We start from the raw sequence: 16,203 nt of genomic DNA on the forward strand, positions 1-16,203 counted from the left end.
TTGGAGTGAGTTTGTTAATGAGCAGGAAGATGGACTTCACAGAGTTCCAAAATGCTGCTAAGAGATCTGTGTAGGCTAACATAGTGAGCAGATTTTAGCAGGCTGTAGCTGACAAGAGCAGGCCTCATTCTCTGGATGGGCCTCTCTCATAGTTATGTCACCCTTTTCTCATAGAGTCTTAAGATGAGCTGGGAGGTTTTCGCTTCTCATCAGGCTCTAGAAAAGGCAATTAGGTTCCCAAGCTGAGATGCTTTGAGAACTTGGGAGAGGGAGCCCCCCACTTCTTCTGCAAGGGGGTGGGGGTGGGGTGCAGCCTTTCAGCTCCTGAGAGGGAGGCAGGCACCTAGCAGAAGGGCCTATTAGGCCCAATGCCCAGGCCTCATGCTTCGACCTCCCTTCAAGAGCAACTGCACAACCAGCCTGGAGAACCTGCTGTGACTCAAAGGTACAGCTTCAGTCTATGATGGGGTGGCTGTGGTGCTTTAAGAGACACTCAGCTGTGAGAGCCTGATTAGCTGCAAGGAGGTCCCAACTTTCTTTGCATGACTGTCTTCTGCATCCATTTTCTATCAATAAAACTGTCATCTGATGACTTGGGCCTTTGCTAGACCTACCTGCAAATCCATGTGGGAGGAGGGATGATCTCGCGTTGTAACTAACGCGAGATTCCGCCCTCGTCTGGACGTCAGGTGATGTGACTCTAGAAGAGAGCCATTGCGCCCGCCATTTTGTTTTAGTGTTTCAAGGGGCCACAGCGCAAGAGCGCTGTGGCGACAAAAAGTAAGTTTTTTTTAAAAAAAAAAACTTTACCAATCCACCCCCCGGCCCTGATCTCTCCCCCCTGATCTCCCCCCCCGGGCTCTGATCTCTCCCCATGCCCCAATGGGCCCAGCTCTCCTGTGGAGCGCTGCACCCCATCCACAGCTTCTCCTGGCTACTCGCGAGTAATTGCGGGAAAAGTGGCAGAAAGGGCTACACACTCGTGTTCTTGGGCTGTAATACTGGACCAAAAGTGGTGCCTGTCATCTGGACACACAAGGGCAAGCCTGGAGTTCACCCCAGACTAAACCATGGTCTAGCAAAGGCCTTGGACTTGGCAGAACCAGAACCCAACTCAACACATTTGGCACAGTGAGCAGGGTTATCCAGTTGAACAGTGTCACTTTGTGTGCAAAGAAAGGGAAGGACCAGTGGTTGAAAGATTTCTTTGGCCCGTTCATGGCAGGGAATCTGAATGTGACCCGAATGATAACTAGCATCGTTCTCACTACTGTTATTCAAGATGCAGAGGTGGAGGAGAAGGGAATCTACCATTTATGCCCTGGTGGCATGCAAGCGTGAACTGGGCACAAACGCCGAGAATAACTCCGAAGCTGTGGGGGTAAACTAGATGTTTTTGACTGTTTTGTGGGACTTGTGGGATATTAACAACAAGAAGAGAGTTGTCGGTAAGGCCGTGCCTGTTAAGCTCCGAGCCCTGAAAGATTGCACTGCTCTAAAGGAAGAAGAGTGGATTTTTCTAATTGTTGCTCAGAGACGAAGTCAAAAAGTAGAAAAAAAGTGAAACTAATAAGTGCCGGGCGATTTATGTTGCCAAGATGATAAATCAAGCTGAAATCTGAGCTCTGGTTGCTTTGTCTGACTGGAATCCTGAGGAGTGGAATAGAAGTGTTTGGGGATCTTCCTTCGAGGAAGAAAAGCATACTGAAAGAGAGACAGAGAGGGGGGGGGGAGAGAGAGAGCAAGTGCAGGACTGAAGTCAGCATGTCCAGGGCCGGCGCTGCCATAGAGGCCAGTTAGGCGGCCGCCTAGAGCGCCAAGGTAAGGGGACGCCGAACGTCGCACCCGGAAGTCGCCCTCCCACTCCCAGAGCCGCTCTGGCCAAGTGAGCGCAGCTTCCGGGCGCGCCATTCCAAAGCCTTCCACCCGCCCCCCCCCCAGCGTCCCTGGCTTGGCTTCAGCTGGGCACCCGCCCAACAGCCGAAGCCAACCTGGGACACTGGGGGGAGGGTGGACGGCTCCATTTTCTATCAATAAAACTGTCATCTGATGACTTGGGCCTTTGCTAGACCTACCTGCAAATCCGTGTGGGAGGAAGGGTGATCTAGCGTTGTAACTAACGCGAGATTCCACCCTCGTCTTGACATCAGGTGATGCGACTCTAGTAGAGAGCCATTGCGCCCGCCATTTTGTTTTAGTGTTTCAAGCTTGGGGAGGCTGTCTGATCGCCCTCCCCCAGCTTCCCGACTTGGCTTCGGCTGGGCGCTCCCAACCAAAGCCAAACCGGGATGCTGGGGGGCGGGGCGGGGTGTGTGAACGGACGGCTCCACGTTCTGTCTTTCGGCGTGTGGTGAAAGTCAGAACGTAGAGCTGTCTGACTGCCCTCCCCCAGAGCTTGGCTTCGGCTGGGTGCTCCCAACCAAAGCCAAGCTGGGATGCTGGGCAGGGTGGGTGGGGGAGGCGAACAGATGGCTCCATGTTCTGACTTTCGGCGCATGCCGGAAGTCAGAGCACTTAGTGGAAGGTGATAACATGTTCTCTGTGTTGCTTTTAAGTATGATGTACAATAAGAAGCCCAAAGATGAAGAGAGGAACTAGCAGTGTGTGTGTGTGTATGTGTGTGTGTGTGTGTGTGTGTGTGTGTGTGTGTGTGTGTGTGTGTGAGAGAGAGAGAGAGAGAGAGAGAGAGAGAGTATAAATCTTTTACCCAAGTCTGCCACCTAGAGGGTGGGGGTGGTTGTGGCAGATAGAGAAGACAGAGCCTATTAAAAATATTTCCTGTGTGTGTGTGTGTGTGTGTGTGTGTGTGTGAGCGTGCAACAATGATTTGGCTTTAAGCAAAAATGCATAACTGCAAATGATGTGTTCAGTAATCTCGTTCTTGTTTTGCTTTTAAGAAGTGTCTTAATGTCTGTACTTGCACCAATATTTCTTATCATGTAGGACTGCAAGCTTTCTGATTATACTAGTACCTAGATGCCTGACTCCTGAATGCATGGTTTATGTGCCACTCTGAAGATACACCAACAGCAGCTCCTCCCATGCAAAGATCAAAACGCAATGTCGCTTTTGTAACGAGAACAAAGAAATGCATATGCTATACAAGCTGAAATCAGATAAGATAACAAGTTTGAAGGAAGCAAAATTGTAGATTAAGGCGTTTATCAAAAAGAAAAAGGTAATTGAATAGACAAGAAAACACAAGTTAAACTGAATGTTTCTTGAAGAATAGTGTATGTGCTAAAATAGTTGAAATGAGAATGAGATTTTTTACGTGGTCTAAGCAAGTGTAAACTTTTGCTGAAAGTCACTGGTGGGATTTCATATGTTAGAATGATATCAAGATGGGAATAAAAAATTAAAATTGTTTAAGCAAGTAGGAGATTGGCTTGAGCAAGCAGAAACTTGGAATGAAATGAAATCCTGATTGAAATGTACTGATGAGATATATTTGTAGAGTGAACCCTAGCTCTGCAATCCTATGTATTATGCTTTATTTCATTGTTTTATTGTTTTATTTTGCTTTGTCTTTGTCTTTGAACTTAACATGCAATCATAACACTGTATCTATTTTAATTGCTTAATAGTCAGCAATATAGGTTAGCCTATATAGGTTAGCCAAGCAAGCTTAATGGTGCATGATTTAAGAATACCAATGTCCTAGAAGGGCCCTGCTAGATCAGACTGAGGCCATAGATAGATGGGATGATATCCCGGGGATTGTCCCTGTGAGCCCACATGACGCACAGGGGAACCCAGGAGCAGGGAGGGATGAGACCTCCCTTTCCCCGAGATATCACCCTACCCTTTAGGCACGTTTATTCTGCAGTCCCGCGTCCCACTGTCATGGTTTGTCCTGGCTCCTCGTAGTTACTTGCAAGTAACTGGGAACCGTGCATGGGAACTGGGAACTCCTCAGGAGCTCTACACCCCATCGTGGGTGGGGTGGGGTGATCGGAGAAATAAAAACACACACGTACTTTTCAGTGCACGACCGCTCATGCGCTCCCTAAAAAAAAAACAAAATGGCAGGCGCAACGTCCCGTTCCTCCAGGGCCATTGTGCGCTGTGTGTAAACAGAGGGGGAGATCTCACAGTAGCAATATCACAAGATCCTGACCCCTCCATTGCGCTACACCCGTAGATCTAGCTGAGGCCTAAGAGTCCATCAACCACAGCATCCTGCTTCCAGCCACATAAAATGAAGGCATTTATTTAATCCCCCCTCTGCCATCCAGCAACTGCCATTTAGAGGAAGACCACCTCTAACCCTGGCGGCTCAATTTAGTTCTCTGGGGTAATACGTGTTGATCTGAAGATCTGCTTAGACCAGGAGTGGACAACTCTGGATGTATTAGCTCCGATCATCTCTCACCATTGGGAATGTTGGCTGGAGCCATTGTGAGCTGTAGATGAAAAGAGCTGGAGGGCCACAAATTGCTCACCCCCTGGTTTAGATAGATTGGTGTGGTCCCCTTTCAGAACCTCTAAGCCCATGGCCAGCACCACAATTGTGAGACAGCTGCTTCTAAAGGCTAAGTCCCCAATGGGGTGTGTGTGGTTAGGTGGTTTTTTTTAATTCTACTAAGATGGGAAACACGTAGGCACTTTGCTATCCAGAATTTCCTGAAATAAGTTGTTTCAGTGTCCAGAGATTATGGCCTTAGCTAGACCTAAGGTTTATCCCGGGATTGTCCTGGAGTCGTCCCTGCCTGCTCCCGGGATATCCTGTGTGTCATTTACATGAACAGGGATGACCCCGGGACGATCCCGGGATAAACCTTAGGTCTAGCTAAGGCCTATGTCACTCTTGCCTGTGAGAGCCCTCAGTGAAGTCATATTAATGTCTCACCAAACAAGGTTTGTCTGTGGAAAGGAAAGGAAGCAAAGTCTTTTGTTTACCTTCAGTGTAAACACTGCTGCACCCACACCCTCTTAGTAAGTACCTGTGGTTTTTAAGAGCTTTGTGCTTAACAAAGCAAGAAAGGACTGTTGTCCCTTTCCCAGCCAAATTCTGAATGGAGAAGGATAGCCCAAGGAATTTTAGTGAGGGTCAATTCTCGCAGCCAAAACGGTGTCATGAAAATATGTGTTAGAGCACGTGGAACGCCTCTCCCCACCACACAGCATCATGAAAGATGGCAGCCCTTTCCAGCTTTGTTGCGGAAAGCAGTTCCGGCACCTGCAAATTGGGGTATATTCCAAATCCATTGCACACCGGCTTCAGTGTGTGCAGAATGCTTCATGATGGGCCCTTATGATGGGCCCTCTGCTTAACCTGGATGTCCTTTTGGAGTGAGTTTGTTAATGAGCAGGAAGATGGACTTCACAGAGTTCCAAAATACTGTGTTAAGAGGTCTGTGTAGCCTAACGTAGTAAATAGATTTTAGCAGGCTTTAGCTGACAAGAACAGGCCTTGTTCCCTGGATGTGCCTCTCTCATAGTTATGTCACCCTTTTCTCATAGACTTCCACCTATCATGGGGTTTTTTAATAGACACCCAGCTATGACAGCTTGATTAGCTGGTAGGATGTGCTAACTTTCTTTTCATGTTTATTTTCTGCATCAATTTTCTATCAATAACCTGTCAGCTTTTTGTTTCATTTTGATAACCAAAAGAACCTGACTGATGACTTGGATTCAGGAGAACCAGGACCCAACTCAACACAGCTTTCTTAGCCAAATGGCTTTATTTGTGGGACACAACAAAGGGTGGATCTAAGGACTCCAAGCACAGTAGGAAAGTTCACAAATGTGGTCATCAAAGTGTCACATGAATGATCAATGGAAGGATCTCAGGCAGCGGAGGCAGATAAAAGGCTCATTTGCTGAATTAGGGGGATGGCAACAAAAATCATTCCAAAGGGGCAAGGTGTCATGATGACAGCTTGACCAGTTGGGCACTTGTGAGGGATTTGGGGGCTCAGACTGGATACCTCATGGCCTGAGGTTGGCAAGTTGGTCTAGTGAATGACCCAGGACTAATTAGAGCATTTCCGCCTGCAGTGTTGAGCAAATTGTAAATTCCTCTGACGTCCCTAACGGTCAGTTCAATTCAAGAAGGACTCAGACAAGCTGGAGCGTGTTCAGAGGAGGGCAACCAGGATGATCAGGGGTTTGGAAACAAAGCCCTATGAAGAGAGACTGAAAGAACTGGGCATGTTGAGCCTGGAGAAGAGAAGATGGAGGGGAGATAGCACTCTTTAAATACTTGAAAGGTTGTCACACAGAGGAGGGCCAGGATCTCTTCTCGATCCTCCCAGTGTGCAGGACACGGAATAACGGGCTCAAGTTAAATGAAGCCAGATTCCAGCTGGACATCAGGAAAAACTTCCTGACTGTTAGAGCAGTATGACAATGGAATCAGTTACCTAGGGAGGTGGTGGGCTCTCCCACACGAGAGGCCTTCAAGAGGCAGCTGGACAGCCATCTGTCAGGGATGCTTTAGGGTGGATTCCTGCATTGAGCAGGGGGTTGGACTCGATGGCCTTGTAGGCCCCTTCCAACTCTGCTATTCTATGATTCTATGAAAAGGGAATGTTGAAAGTGTGGAAGTAGCAGCAGCCAAATCCAAGGGGAATGGGGGAGGGACCGCACTGTGGGAGGCTGAGATGCAATGGGGTAAGCTCAGAATGCAACGATCCAAGGCTGGGAAAGACCAGGAATAGAGAGCAGAGAACAAAGCAAGGCTTAAAGAGCAAACACCCTGTAGCTGCCTTAAAAACACACACGGGTTATTTACAGGCAGCACAATAAAGGTGGGAAGTTGGCAAGCCCTTTCAAAAAACCATCTCCTCCTTGCTAAGTCTGTGGAAGTACGGGGCAAATTTGGCCAAAGTCAATCCATTGAAATTTCAGGAAAATGGGAATTTTCAACATTGGGAATACATCCTAGCTTTGGTAGCTGAGACCAAAGAAGTTGGCTGCTTAGAGTTAGGCCACTTCTACACCTACAAGTGTAGAGGGAGGGAGGGAGGGAGGGAGGGGGGACGATCCCAGACCTACCTGCTTTTAGGATCATCCCTGGCCATCTAAATGGAAGTTTTTAACCTGTTGGTTGTTTTATTGTGGTTTTAATTCGCCTCTTGGGCGGTATAAAAATGTAATAAATAAACAAACAAACAAATAAATAAATAAATAAGCATGACATCCCAGAAGGGAAAAGGGACCATTATTATTATTATTATTATTATTATTATTATTATTATTATTACAAGAACCTTGTTTATGGATGAGGGAGAAAATTGCTGACCCCAAACCGGACTGTATGAATGGAGGTCCCATAACTTCTACCCCCTCACAGGATTGTAGGTAAGGAAAGTGGGATTACATTGGAGAGAAAAAACAGTGATTAGACTTATTGCAGCTACCAGGGCCTTCCAGAAACTCTCAGTCTAAGGACAAATCTAGCCATGACATCATTCATGCAATGAGCAACTGGATATTGAGTTATGAAGGGTGTTTATTCATTGCTTTACAGACTGAACTCACAAAGCAGTTCACATGAAATTATTAAAACAAGAAAATCAATAAAATATCCAATAAAAAAAACAAGCAAGATAGACCAACAACTGATTGTCTTGGAGGAGGTCATTCTGTTTCTTCTCCTGTCACGGCAAGATGGGAGTCTGCGTGCCACTGATGCCACCCTCCAATGGATCTTGGGAACTGGGGCAGGTCTACGGTGCCCACGAAACCCCTGCATAACAACCATCCCTTCCGATGTTCAGACACCGCCAGAACCATCCATGGCCATTCTCTTGTGAGTAAAATTCTTCCGTGACTTCATGATAGAATTGGGAATTGTAATATTGTAGACCAGGAAGGGGCCGTTGAGGCCAACCCCCCTGCTTCACGCAGAAATGCTGTTTCAACCATCCATTACAGATGGTTGCCCAGTCTCTGCTTGAATACTTTCAGTGACGAAGAGCCCAGCACCCCCATAGGCATCTTGTTCCATTGTCCGATGGCTGTGACCATTAAGGATGTTTTCCTGAGGTTCAACCAAAGTCTGCCTTCTTCTAAGTTAAGCCTGTTATTTCTTGTCTTGGATGAGAAAATGACAGGTTGTAGCCCTCTTCTGCAGGACAACCCTTTAGATACTTGGAAAGTGCTATCGTATCAACCTTCAGGAGGCTAAATATTACCCGTTCTTTCCATCTTTCCTGGTTCCAGTCCCTGATTCTTTCAGATCCCTGATTCTTTCAGGTCCCTGATTCTTTCAGGTTCCAGTCCCTGATTCTCTTTGTTGTCCTGATTCCCTTTGTTGTCCTTCTCTGAGCTCACCCCAATTTATCTCAAGCTTTCTTCAAGTGTGGTGCCAAATCTACACACAGTTTCTAAAGTGAAGTCTGACTTGCACAGATGAGAATGGAACTTCCATTGATATAACCAAAAATCATTGTTTCACTTTTTGCAGAGAATTTGGAATTGCTGGATCACCAAAGCTTCCTCCCTGCCTTCTCTGGAGCACCAGCCTCTGAAGACTCCTCCATGTCAGACTGCCTCTTGCAGTGATGGCTGCCTTCCCAGGCTCCAAACCTTCCTCCAGTCCTAGAAGAGATGGCTCAGAGGGCCTGGGCATCCCAAGAGTTGCACTCCTGTGGTATTTTCTCCCCTCTTGGGGCACCATCTCTGTGGCCGGTTGAGCCTGCAATGGGGCAGAGAGAGGTCTCATCTCCCCCCCACATTGGACACCAAACCCATGAGAGGAGGGGAAAAGGCAACGTCACATCAAACTGGAAACCCTGTGCCTTATTTTAACGTGGGGGTGGTTAACTCTGCCCCTGCCGGAGGTCCGATCCCATCCCCGCAAGTCCCACGTCCAGAGTCCTGCCCCGGAAGGAGGAATCACCAGATGGGGGTCATGTGACTCCTCAACGAACTCATCATGACCCCATGGACCAATGGGATCCATCAGGGTGCTGCTTCTGGGGGAGAAATGCTAGACCATCAAGGGTGAGCTATTCCACCTGCTCCCCTCTCCCCACCCCACCAACCTGGAGACTTTAAAGCAAGGCTGGAGCTGAAGGCTGGGAGGTGCTGCTTCTGGGGGAGAAATGCTAGACCATCAAGGGTGAGCTATTCCACCTGCTCCCCTCTCCCCACCCCACCCCAACCTGGAGACTTTAAAGCAAGGCTGGAGCTAAAGGCTGGGAGGTGCTGCTTCTGGGGGAGAAATGCTAGACCATCAAGGGTGAGCTATTCCACCTGCTCCCCTCTCCCCACCCCCACCCCAACCTGGAGACTTTAAAGCAAGGCTGGAGATGAAGGCTGGGAGGTGCTGCTTCTGGGGGAGAAATGCTAGGCCATCAAGGGTGAGCTATTCCACCTGCTCCCCTCTCCCCACCCCACCCCAACCTGGAGACTTTAAAGCAAGGCTGGAGCTGAAGGCTGGGAGGTGCTGCTTCTGGGGGAGAAATGCTAGACCATCAAGGGTGAGCTATTCCACCTGCTCCCCTCTCCCCACCCACCCCAACCTGGAGACTTTAAAGCAAGGCTGGAGCTGAAGGCTGGGAGGTGCTGCTTCTGGGGGAGAAATGCTAGGCCATCAAGGGTGAGCTATTCCACCTGCTCCCCTCTCCCCTCCCCCCAACCTGGAGACTTTAAAGCAAGGCTGGAGCTGAAGGCTTTTTTCCCCTTACCTGGTTTGTTTTGCTGTACATGTGTATTTAATATATTTTGAATATTATTGTGATATTGTTGATTTGTACATTTTAAAATATTGTTGTAGTTTTTAAATTTTGTAAACCGCCCAGAGAGCTTCGGCTATTGGGCGGTATAAAAATGCAATAAATGAAAATAAATGAAATGAAATTAAATGGGATGAGGCCGTAGACCCCTGCTGTACATGTGGGGGACTGGAAGTGACCCCATATGGGTCATTTCCAACCCCATGCCAAGAAGTCCTATTCTGGAGGGAGGGATCACCCGATGAGGTCAGGTGACCCTATTATTATTATTATTATTATTATTATTATTATTATTATTATTTATATAGCACCATCCATGTACATGGTGCTGTACAGAGTAAAACAGTAAATAGCAAGACCCTGCCGCATAGGCTTACAATCTAATAAAATCATAGTAAAACAATAAGGAGGGGAAGAGAATGCCAACAGGTACAGGGAAGGGTAAGCAGGCACAGGGTAGGGAAAAACTAACAGTAGAAAGTAACAGTAGAAGTCTGCACAACATCAAGTTTTAAAAGCTTTAGGAAAAAGAAAAGTTTTTAGTTGAGCTTTAAAAGCTGCGGTTGAACTTGTAGTTCTCAAATGTTCTGGAAGAGCGTTCCAGGCGTAAGGGGCAGCAGACGAAAATGGACGAAGCCGAGCAAGGGAAGGAGAGACCCTTGGGCAGGCGAGAAACATGGCATCAGAGGAGCGAAGAGCACGAGCGGGGCAATAGTGTGAGATGAGAGTCTACAAACCCATCATGCAGCCTCTTCCTCTTCAGCCAGAAGAGCATGAGGAGTTTGCAGAGGGGTCACGTCACCCCATCAGGGAAGCCGTCCATCCAGGGAAGGATTTTTGTAACTGGGACGTCTTGGGATGGGGTGGGGGATGATCCAGGGCCTGCTGCCTTCCCTCCCAGATCTTGCCCTGCCTTAGTCTGAACCTGTTAGGTATGTCGGAGGGATCCAGCTGTGGGGTTGAGCTCCACACATACTTGTCAGCTCCGCCCCCCAGACTACGTTCCCTCTTCCCCCAGCTGTGGCAAGAAGACAGGCCAGCTGGCGGAAGTTCTGCAATTTTGCTTTTTTTGGTGCACAAAGCGTTTCTGCCAATTTTATGCCAATGTGAGCAATTTATAGCCGAATTGACACAAATCTCTTGGACATCCCTAACCCCTACATCTAACTGCTTCCATCCCCCCACTTGTATGGCAGGGGGCTAAAGGGACAAATCTGTTAGAAGAGGCACATGGCCTCCGCGAGGAGATGCTTCCATCTGGGTGGGGCTTCCGGGGATGGGGTGGGGCTTCCGGGAGGGAAGGCAGCAGGCCCTGGATCATCCCCCACCCCATCCCAAGACAGATTCCCGGTCCAAGCAGCTGTCTTTGTGCCGCTTGGACTCCAGAGTTGACTGGGGGGGATGGAGGTGTTCCCATGAACTGGATGAAGGGGAGGAGGCATTTGCTTCAAATCCTTCCCCTGAAGCGTTAGGGATGGCTTTCCTCGCTCCAGTCCAAGCCCCAGGGACAAAGTAGTCACACAGTGACCCTTGTCTCTTCTGGGTTACGATGAGCAAGGCAGCTGCCACATCAGCTCAAGCTGGAGGCGGGGCAGGGCCTTGGAGAACCGGAAGTGCTGGCTGAACGTTCCTCTCTAAGGAGCTGTTGCTCAGGCAAAGGTCTGCAGTCCAGAGAAGCCAGAAGAAGGCTGGAGGAGCCATGTGCAGAGGAGAATGAGTTTGATGTGAGGTGGCCTTTATCAATTCCCACTTGACCTCCCTTCTCTGTTCCATGTTGCAGGCTCAGCAGATTCCCAGTCTGTCTTTGTGCCACTTGGACATAGAGTTGAGGGGGGAGGATGGAGGTGTTCCCGTGAACTGGATGAAGGCCTGCAGTCAAGATGGGCCTTAAGAAAACTGGCTGAAGCAGATGTTTCAATGGCTGCAGCTGGTTTGTATACTAATTGCAGTTTTTAATGGACCAGCTTCAATTTCTATGTTCTCACGCTCTTGGTGACTGAAGAACAGATTTAGAAGGGGGTTGTTGAGGATTCCCTCCAAGCTGGAACTGCATGCAGTCAGTCTTAATCTGAGTCATCCTCAGGGCGTTGTTGAGCCTCAAAAGTAGGGGACCAGGCACTCACTTCTAGGCAGACCCCATCTGGATTGACTTGATCCAGGCTTTGATGATATCATTCATGAAATTTCTGGATGCGTCGATTTCCTTGGACATACAGGGAGGCTCACACGAGCGTGCTTCTAGTCCATAACCTTTGCAATCAACCAGATATTGGGGTCAGTCCACTGTACCCAGGAGTCCAGAATATCCTGGATCTCAAACTCTTCTTCTTTATCGATTTGTATTGGAGGCGGGTCTGAGTCAGCTGTGGAGGGAATAAGGAAGGATGGAACACTGGATGAATGTTGAAGGAGCAGGGAAGGTGGAGATTGAAAGCCACAGGAATGATGATCTGGATTATGGGGGAAAGTCCGAGGATGTGATGATCCAGCTTTCAACAGGGATGAACAATTTTGGGATACTTGGTGGAGAGCGAAACTTTATCTCTGATTGTTCAGGGTTGGGCTGGTGGTTGCTTCTTATCAGCCTGGGCCTTATACGACTATTCTGCTTGTTCCCATTCTTCTCTGTGACCCGTCTAGACATGTGCAACTCTTCTAGGAATTGGTCATCTGCTGGTCCAGTAGGATGTGGGCAGGGATTGGGGAAATACTGGGCATGGAAGTCATCATTTGAGAAGAATGAGCTTCACTGCATAGATGCATGAACAGTGTTGTTGTAGGCAAACTCATTCATGGGTTGAATGAGTTGGTGAGGCTCAGTTATCATATGGATCGGTCGTATATCAACGCAGATGCGGTTCCAGAGGTTGATTTGTCTATTCCATCTGCCTATCTGTTGGAGGGTGAAGAGCAGAGGAGAGCAGTCCTATATCCAATGACTGAAAAATACACCAGCTGGTCCAGGAGGTCTTGTGAAAATATTAGTTGGAAATAGAGTTGTTCTTTTCCCTCTAGTCTAGAACCGCCTGTGCATGGAACAAAATAAGGTAAAGGCATCAACTACCACTAGGTTGACTGTGTGCTATTGAGGCTTAGGTAGCTCTGTATGAACGTCTAGGGTCACTGTTTCTCCAGGCTAAACCTGCCCAGTTCTTTCAGTCTCTCTTCACAGGGCTTTGTTTCCAGACCCCTGATCATCCTGGTTGCCCTCCTCTGAACATGCTCTGAAATCCCCTCTTCTGCACAACTATCATAGCGCAGCAGCCCCAACCTTATTTTAGCTGGACACCTTTTAGTTCAGTAGTGGACAAATTAGCAGTGGACCCTCCCATCAGCCCTGGTCAACATAGCCAATGGTGAGGGAGGATGGGATGGGCGTCGTAGGCCGAAACTTCTGGAGGGCTGCATGTTGCCCACCGCTGCTTTAGGTCTTTGGAGAAGAGTTGGGATAGAAATGCCATAAATTACGTGTTATAAGGACTACCAAGACTAAGTGCCTGAAGCAATGTGAATGCGCCCAAATGCCAAGGCTCATGGTTAATTACTTTGCAAACTAAAATGCTTTATAAATGATGCGTGCCCTCTGCTGGATCCAGACCAGACTGTCGACTTGGTGGGGTCCAAATACTGGAGGTGTTGCCACCTTGACCACTCTAAGACCAGGAAAGCCTTGATCCTTGTTGTCAGCTTTGTGACAGAATGATTGTTTGCACCCCAATTGTACATTGAGGATTGTGTGCAGAAGAAACCTGCCCATTTCTTCAGTGTGTACTAGATCACAAGTAAACGTTCCACACCCTTGTTAAACCTGAGATTGTTATCTCTCCCAATCTCTAGCTTTTTGTCCACCCCAGGGAGCTGTATAAAGCCAAGGTCCTTTCCCCCACAGGGTCTAGTCCAGGGAGAGGAGTGGGACCAGGCAGTGCCACCAACAGAAACTCTAGGCCTTACCACCACATAGCAACAGAGTACGGTAAGTTCAGCCACCTTGGCTTTCTAAGCCACTGCATAGGTGACAAAGCCATGTAGTTCTCTTAATGTGGTGAGACTTGGGCCGTAGCTAGACCTACCTGTTAGCCCACAATGGAGGAGGGATGATCTCGTGATGTGTTTATCACGAGATCCCTCCTCTGTTTACATGCGACGTGCGACGACCTCAGGAGAAGTGTTGCGCCCTCCATTTTTTTAATTAAACGACCAGCAGCGCACGAACACTCATGCGCAAATGTTTTTTTTTTTTTTAAAAAAATTAAATTATGTTCCCCACTCCCCCCTACCCCGATGGGCACAGCTAGCCATCCCGCAGCCAGATTTGGCCAGACCTGGCTCAGGTGGCCAGGGATCGACTCAGCTGCCCACCGACCAGCATTCGAAGTCAGAGGGTGTTCTCCATGGTGGCTGACATGGTGACACCCCACCGCTCTTGCCTGGACGCTGAGTTGGTGGAGCAGCTGGTCTTTCTCAAAGTCAATCTGCCCCTGCTGGGATATCCCACCTTCAAGCCCTCGGGGGAGTGACAGGCACATCCATCCTTCTTCCCCCCTTCCTTGTTTTGGCAGGCTTTCCCCCTCTATTTAAGTCAGGCAGGGTTGTTGTTGTTGGCAGCTGTGCTTACAGTTCAGTAACTCAACTCTGAAGGAAGGAACCCAAAGGGATCCTTTCCCTAGCTTCTTTGATGAAGGGGATGCTTTGCAAACCCTCTTTCCTGTTAGTGACAGACAGGCTCTTTGATGATCATAGAATAGCAGAGTTGGAAGGGGCCTACAAGGCCATCGAGTCCAACTCCTTGCTCAATGCAGGAATCCACCCTAAAGCATCCCTGACAGGTGGTTGTCCAGCTGCCTCTTGAAGGCCTCTAGTGTGGGAGAGCCCACAACCTCCCTAGGTAACTGATTCCATTGTCGTACTGCTCTAACAGTCAGGAAGTTTTTCCTGATGTCCAGCTGGAATCTGGCTTACTTTAACTTGAGCCCATTATTCCGTGACCTGCACTCTGGGAGGATTGAGAAGAGATCCTGGCCCTCCTCTGTGTGACCACCTTTTAAGTATTTGAAGAGTGCTATCATGTCTCCCCTCAATCTTCTCTTCTCCAGGCTCAACATGCCCAGTTCTTTCAGTCTCTCTTCATAGGGCTTTGTTTCCAGACCCCTGATCATCCTGGTTGCCCTCCTCTGAACACATCCCGGGGTCATCCTTGTTCATGTAAATGACACACAGGGGATCCCGGAAGCAGGCAGAGACAATCCTGGGATTATCCTGGGATAAATCTTGGGTCTAGCTAAGGCCTCCGTCTTTGAGACACTTTGCTTCCAACCAGGTCATATCTGTATTGCAGGCAGCCTAGGACAGGGTTTAACTTCCCCTGTTTCTTTTGTGAATGGGAATAGCATCAGGATGTTTCAGCTTCAGAACAAACAAAAGAAAACTGAAGTAGGGGAGATTTGCACTTCAAAACCACACAGAGATTAGCTTTGGGTGGCTGCGTTGTTTCCTTGAAAAATCACATTTTTAGCTGTGGATTATAGGAATACTACAGCACAGATCTGTCTGAAATTTGGCACACATGAGCATCTCCAGGGCATTGGTAAGGTCTCCAACTATCATAATTCTGTCTTGAAAAATAAAAAAAGTTATAGGTGTTATTTTTCCCCAATGCAAGTTTATGGAAAATGAAAAAATCTGAATAATTTGGATATCTGGATCTTGATCTGGATCTGGATCTGAAGCAAGACCAAGTCTGAACTGAATTGAAGCGAATTGGGCCAAATTCAGAAGTTCTGAATTGGGATCTGAAGTGAAGTGAAGTGGAGGGGTGTGTGTCCGTGCACAGCCCAACTATTTAAGATAGGTGTGCCTGAATATTTAATATCAGGGCCCCTAGAATTTTAGCCTTAAGTTTTTAACCCCACAGGGGAACATGGGCAGGAGGGTGCTACTAGACCCATGTCATGCTTGTGGATTTCTCATCGATAGCTGGTTGGCCACTGCGTAGACAGAGTACTGGACTAGATGGATCTGATCCACCAGGGCTCTTCTGATGTTATTATAAGGATAACTGAGTTTTGATTTGCATATTAGTTCAAAAGTGCGAAATTATGTAAGTTTGCCTTAAAATGTGAAGCTAGTGAATTTCTGCTCCAACCCTACTGACAGTTGCCCTTCCTTTCATTCCTCTCTTTTCGAGCAGCCCAACAGCTCTGCAATGATGCAGAAGATGTTCAAGGTTTGCATTTTAAGCATCCTTTTCCCCCTCATTGTCCCTTCGCAGGGGACCAACCCAGGAACTGTGGTAAGAGTTAATCAAGAAGCACTTGAGTATGGTAAGTGTACATAGAATCATAGAATCACAGAATAGCAGTGTTGGAAGGGGCCTACAAGGCCATCAAGTCCAACCCCCTGCTCAATGCAGGAATCCACCCTAAAGCATCCCTGACAGGTGGTTGTCCAGCTGCCTCTTGATGGCCTCTAGTGTGAGAGAGCTAACAACCTCCCTAGGTAACTGATTCCATTG

The 16,203-nt window shown here is 48.0% G+C and overlaps 1 protein-coding gene across 1 annotated transcript in view; it reads left to right on the top strand.

The window, feature by feature from the left end:
- BPIFB2 (BPI fold containing family B member 2) overlaps window positions 1-16,203 on the top strand; it is a 54,316-nt gene that overhangs the window by 16,330 nt on the left and 21,783 nt on the right. Inside the window, exon 11 of the mRNA XM_063144337.1 lies at window positions 15,880-16,012. Coding sequence (XP_063000407.1) covers window positions 15,880-16,012 — 133 coding nt within the window. The remainder of the gene's footprint in view (window positions 1-15,879; window positions 16,013-16,203) is intronic.

Source organism: Elgaria multicarinata, chromosome 1 (assembly GCF_023053635.1).
Source record: "Elgaria multicarinata webbii isolate HBS135686 ecotype San Diego chromosome 1, rElgMul1.1.pri, whole genome shotgun sequence".
Lineage (NCBI taxonomy): Eukaryota > Metazoa > Chordata > Lepidosauria > Squamata > Anguidae > Elgaria > Elgaria multicarinata.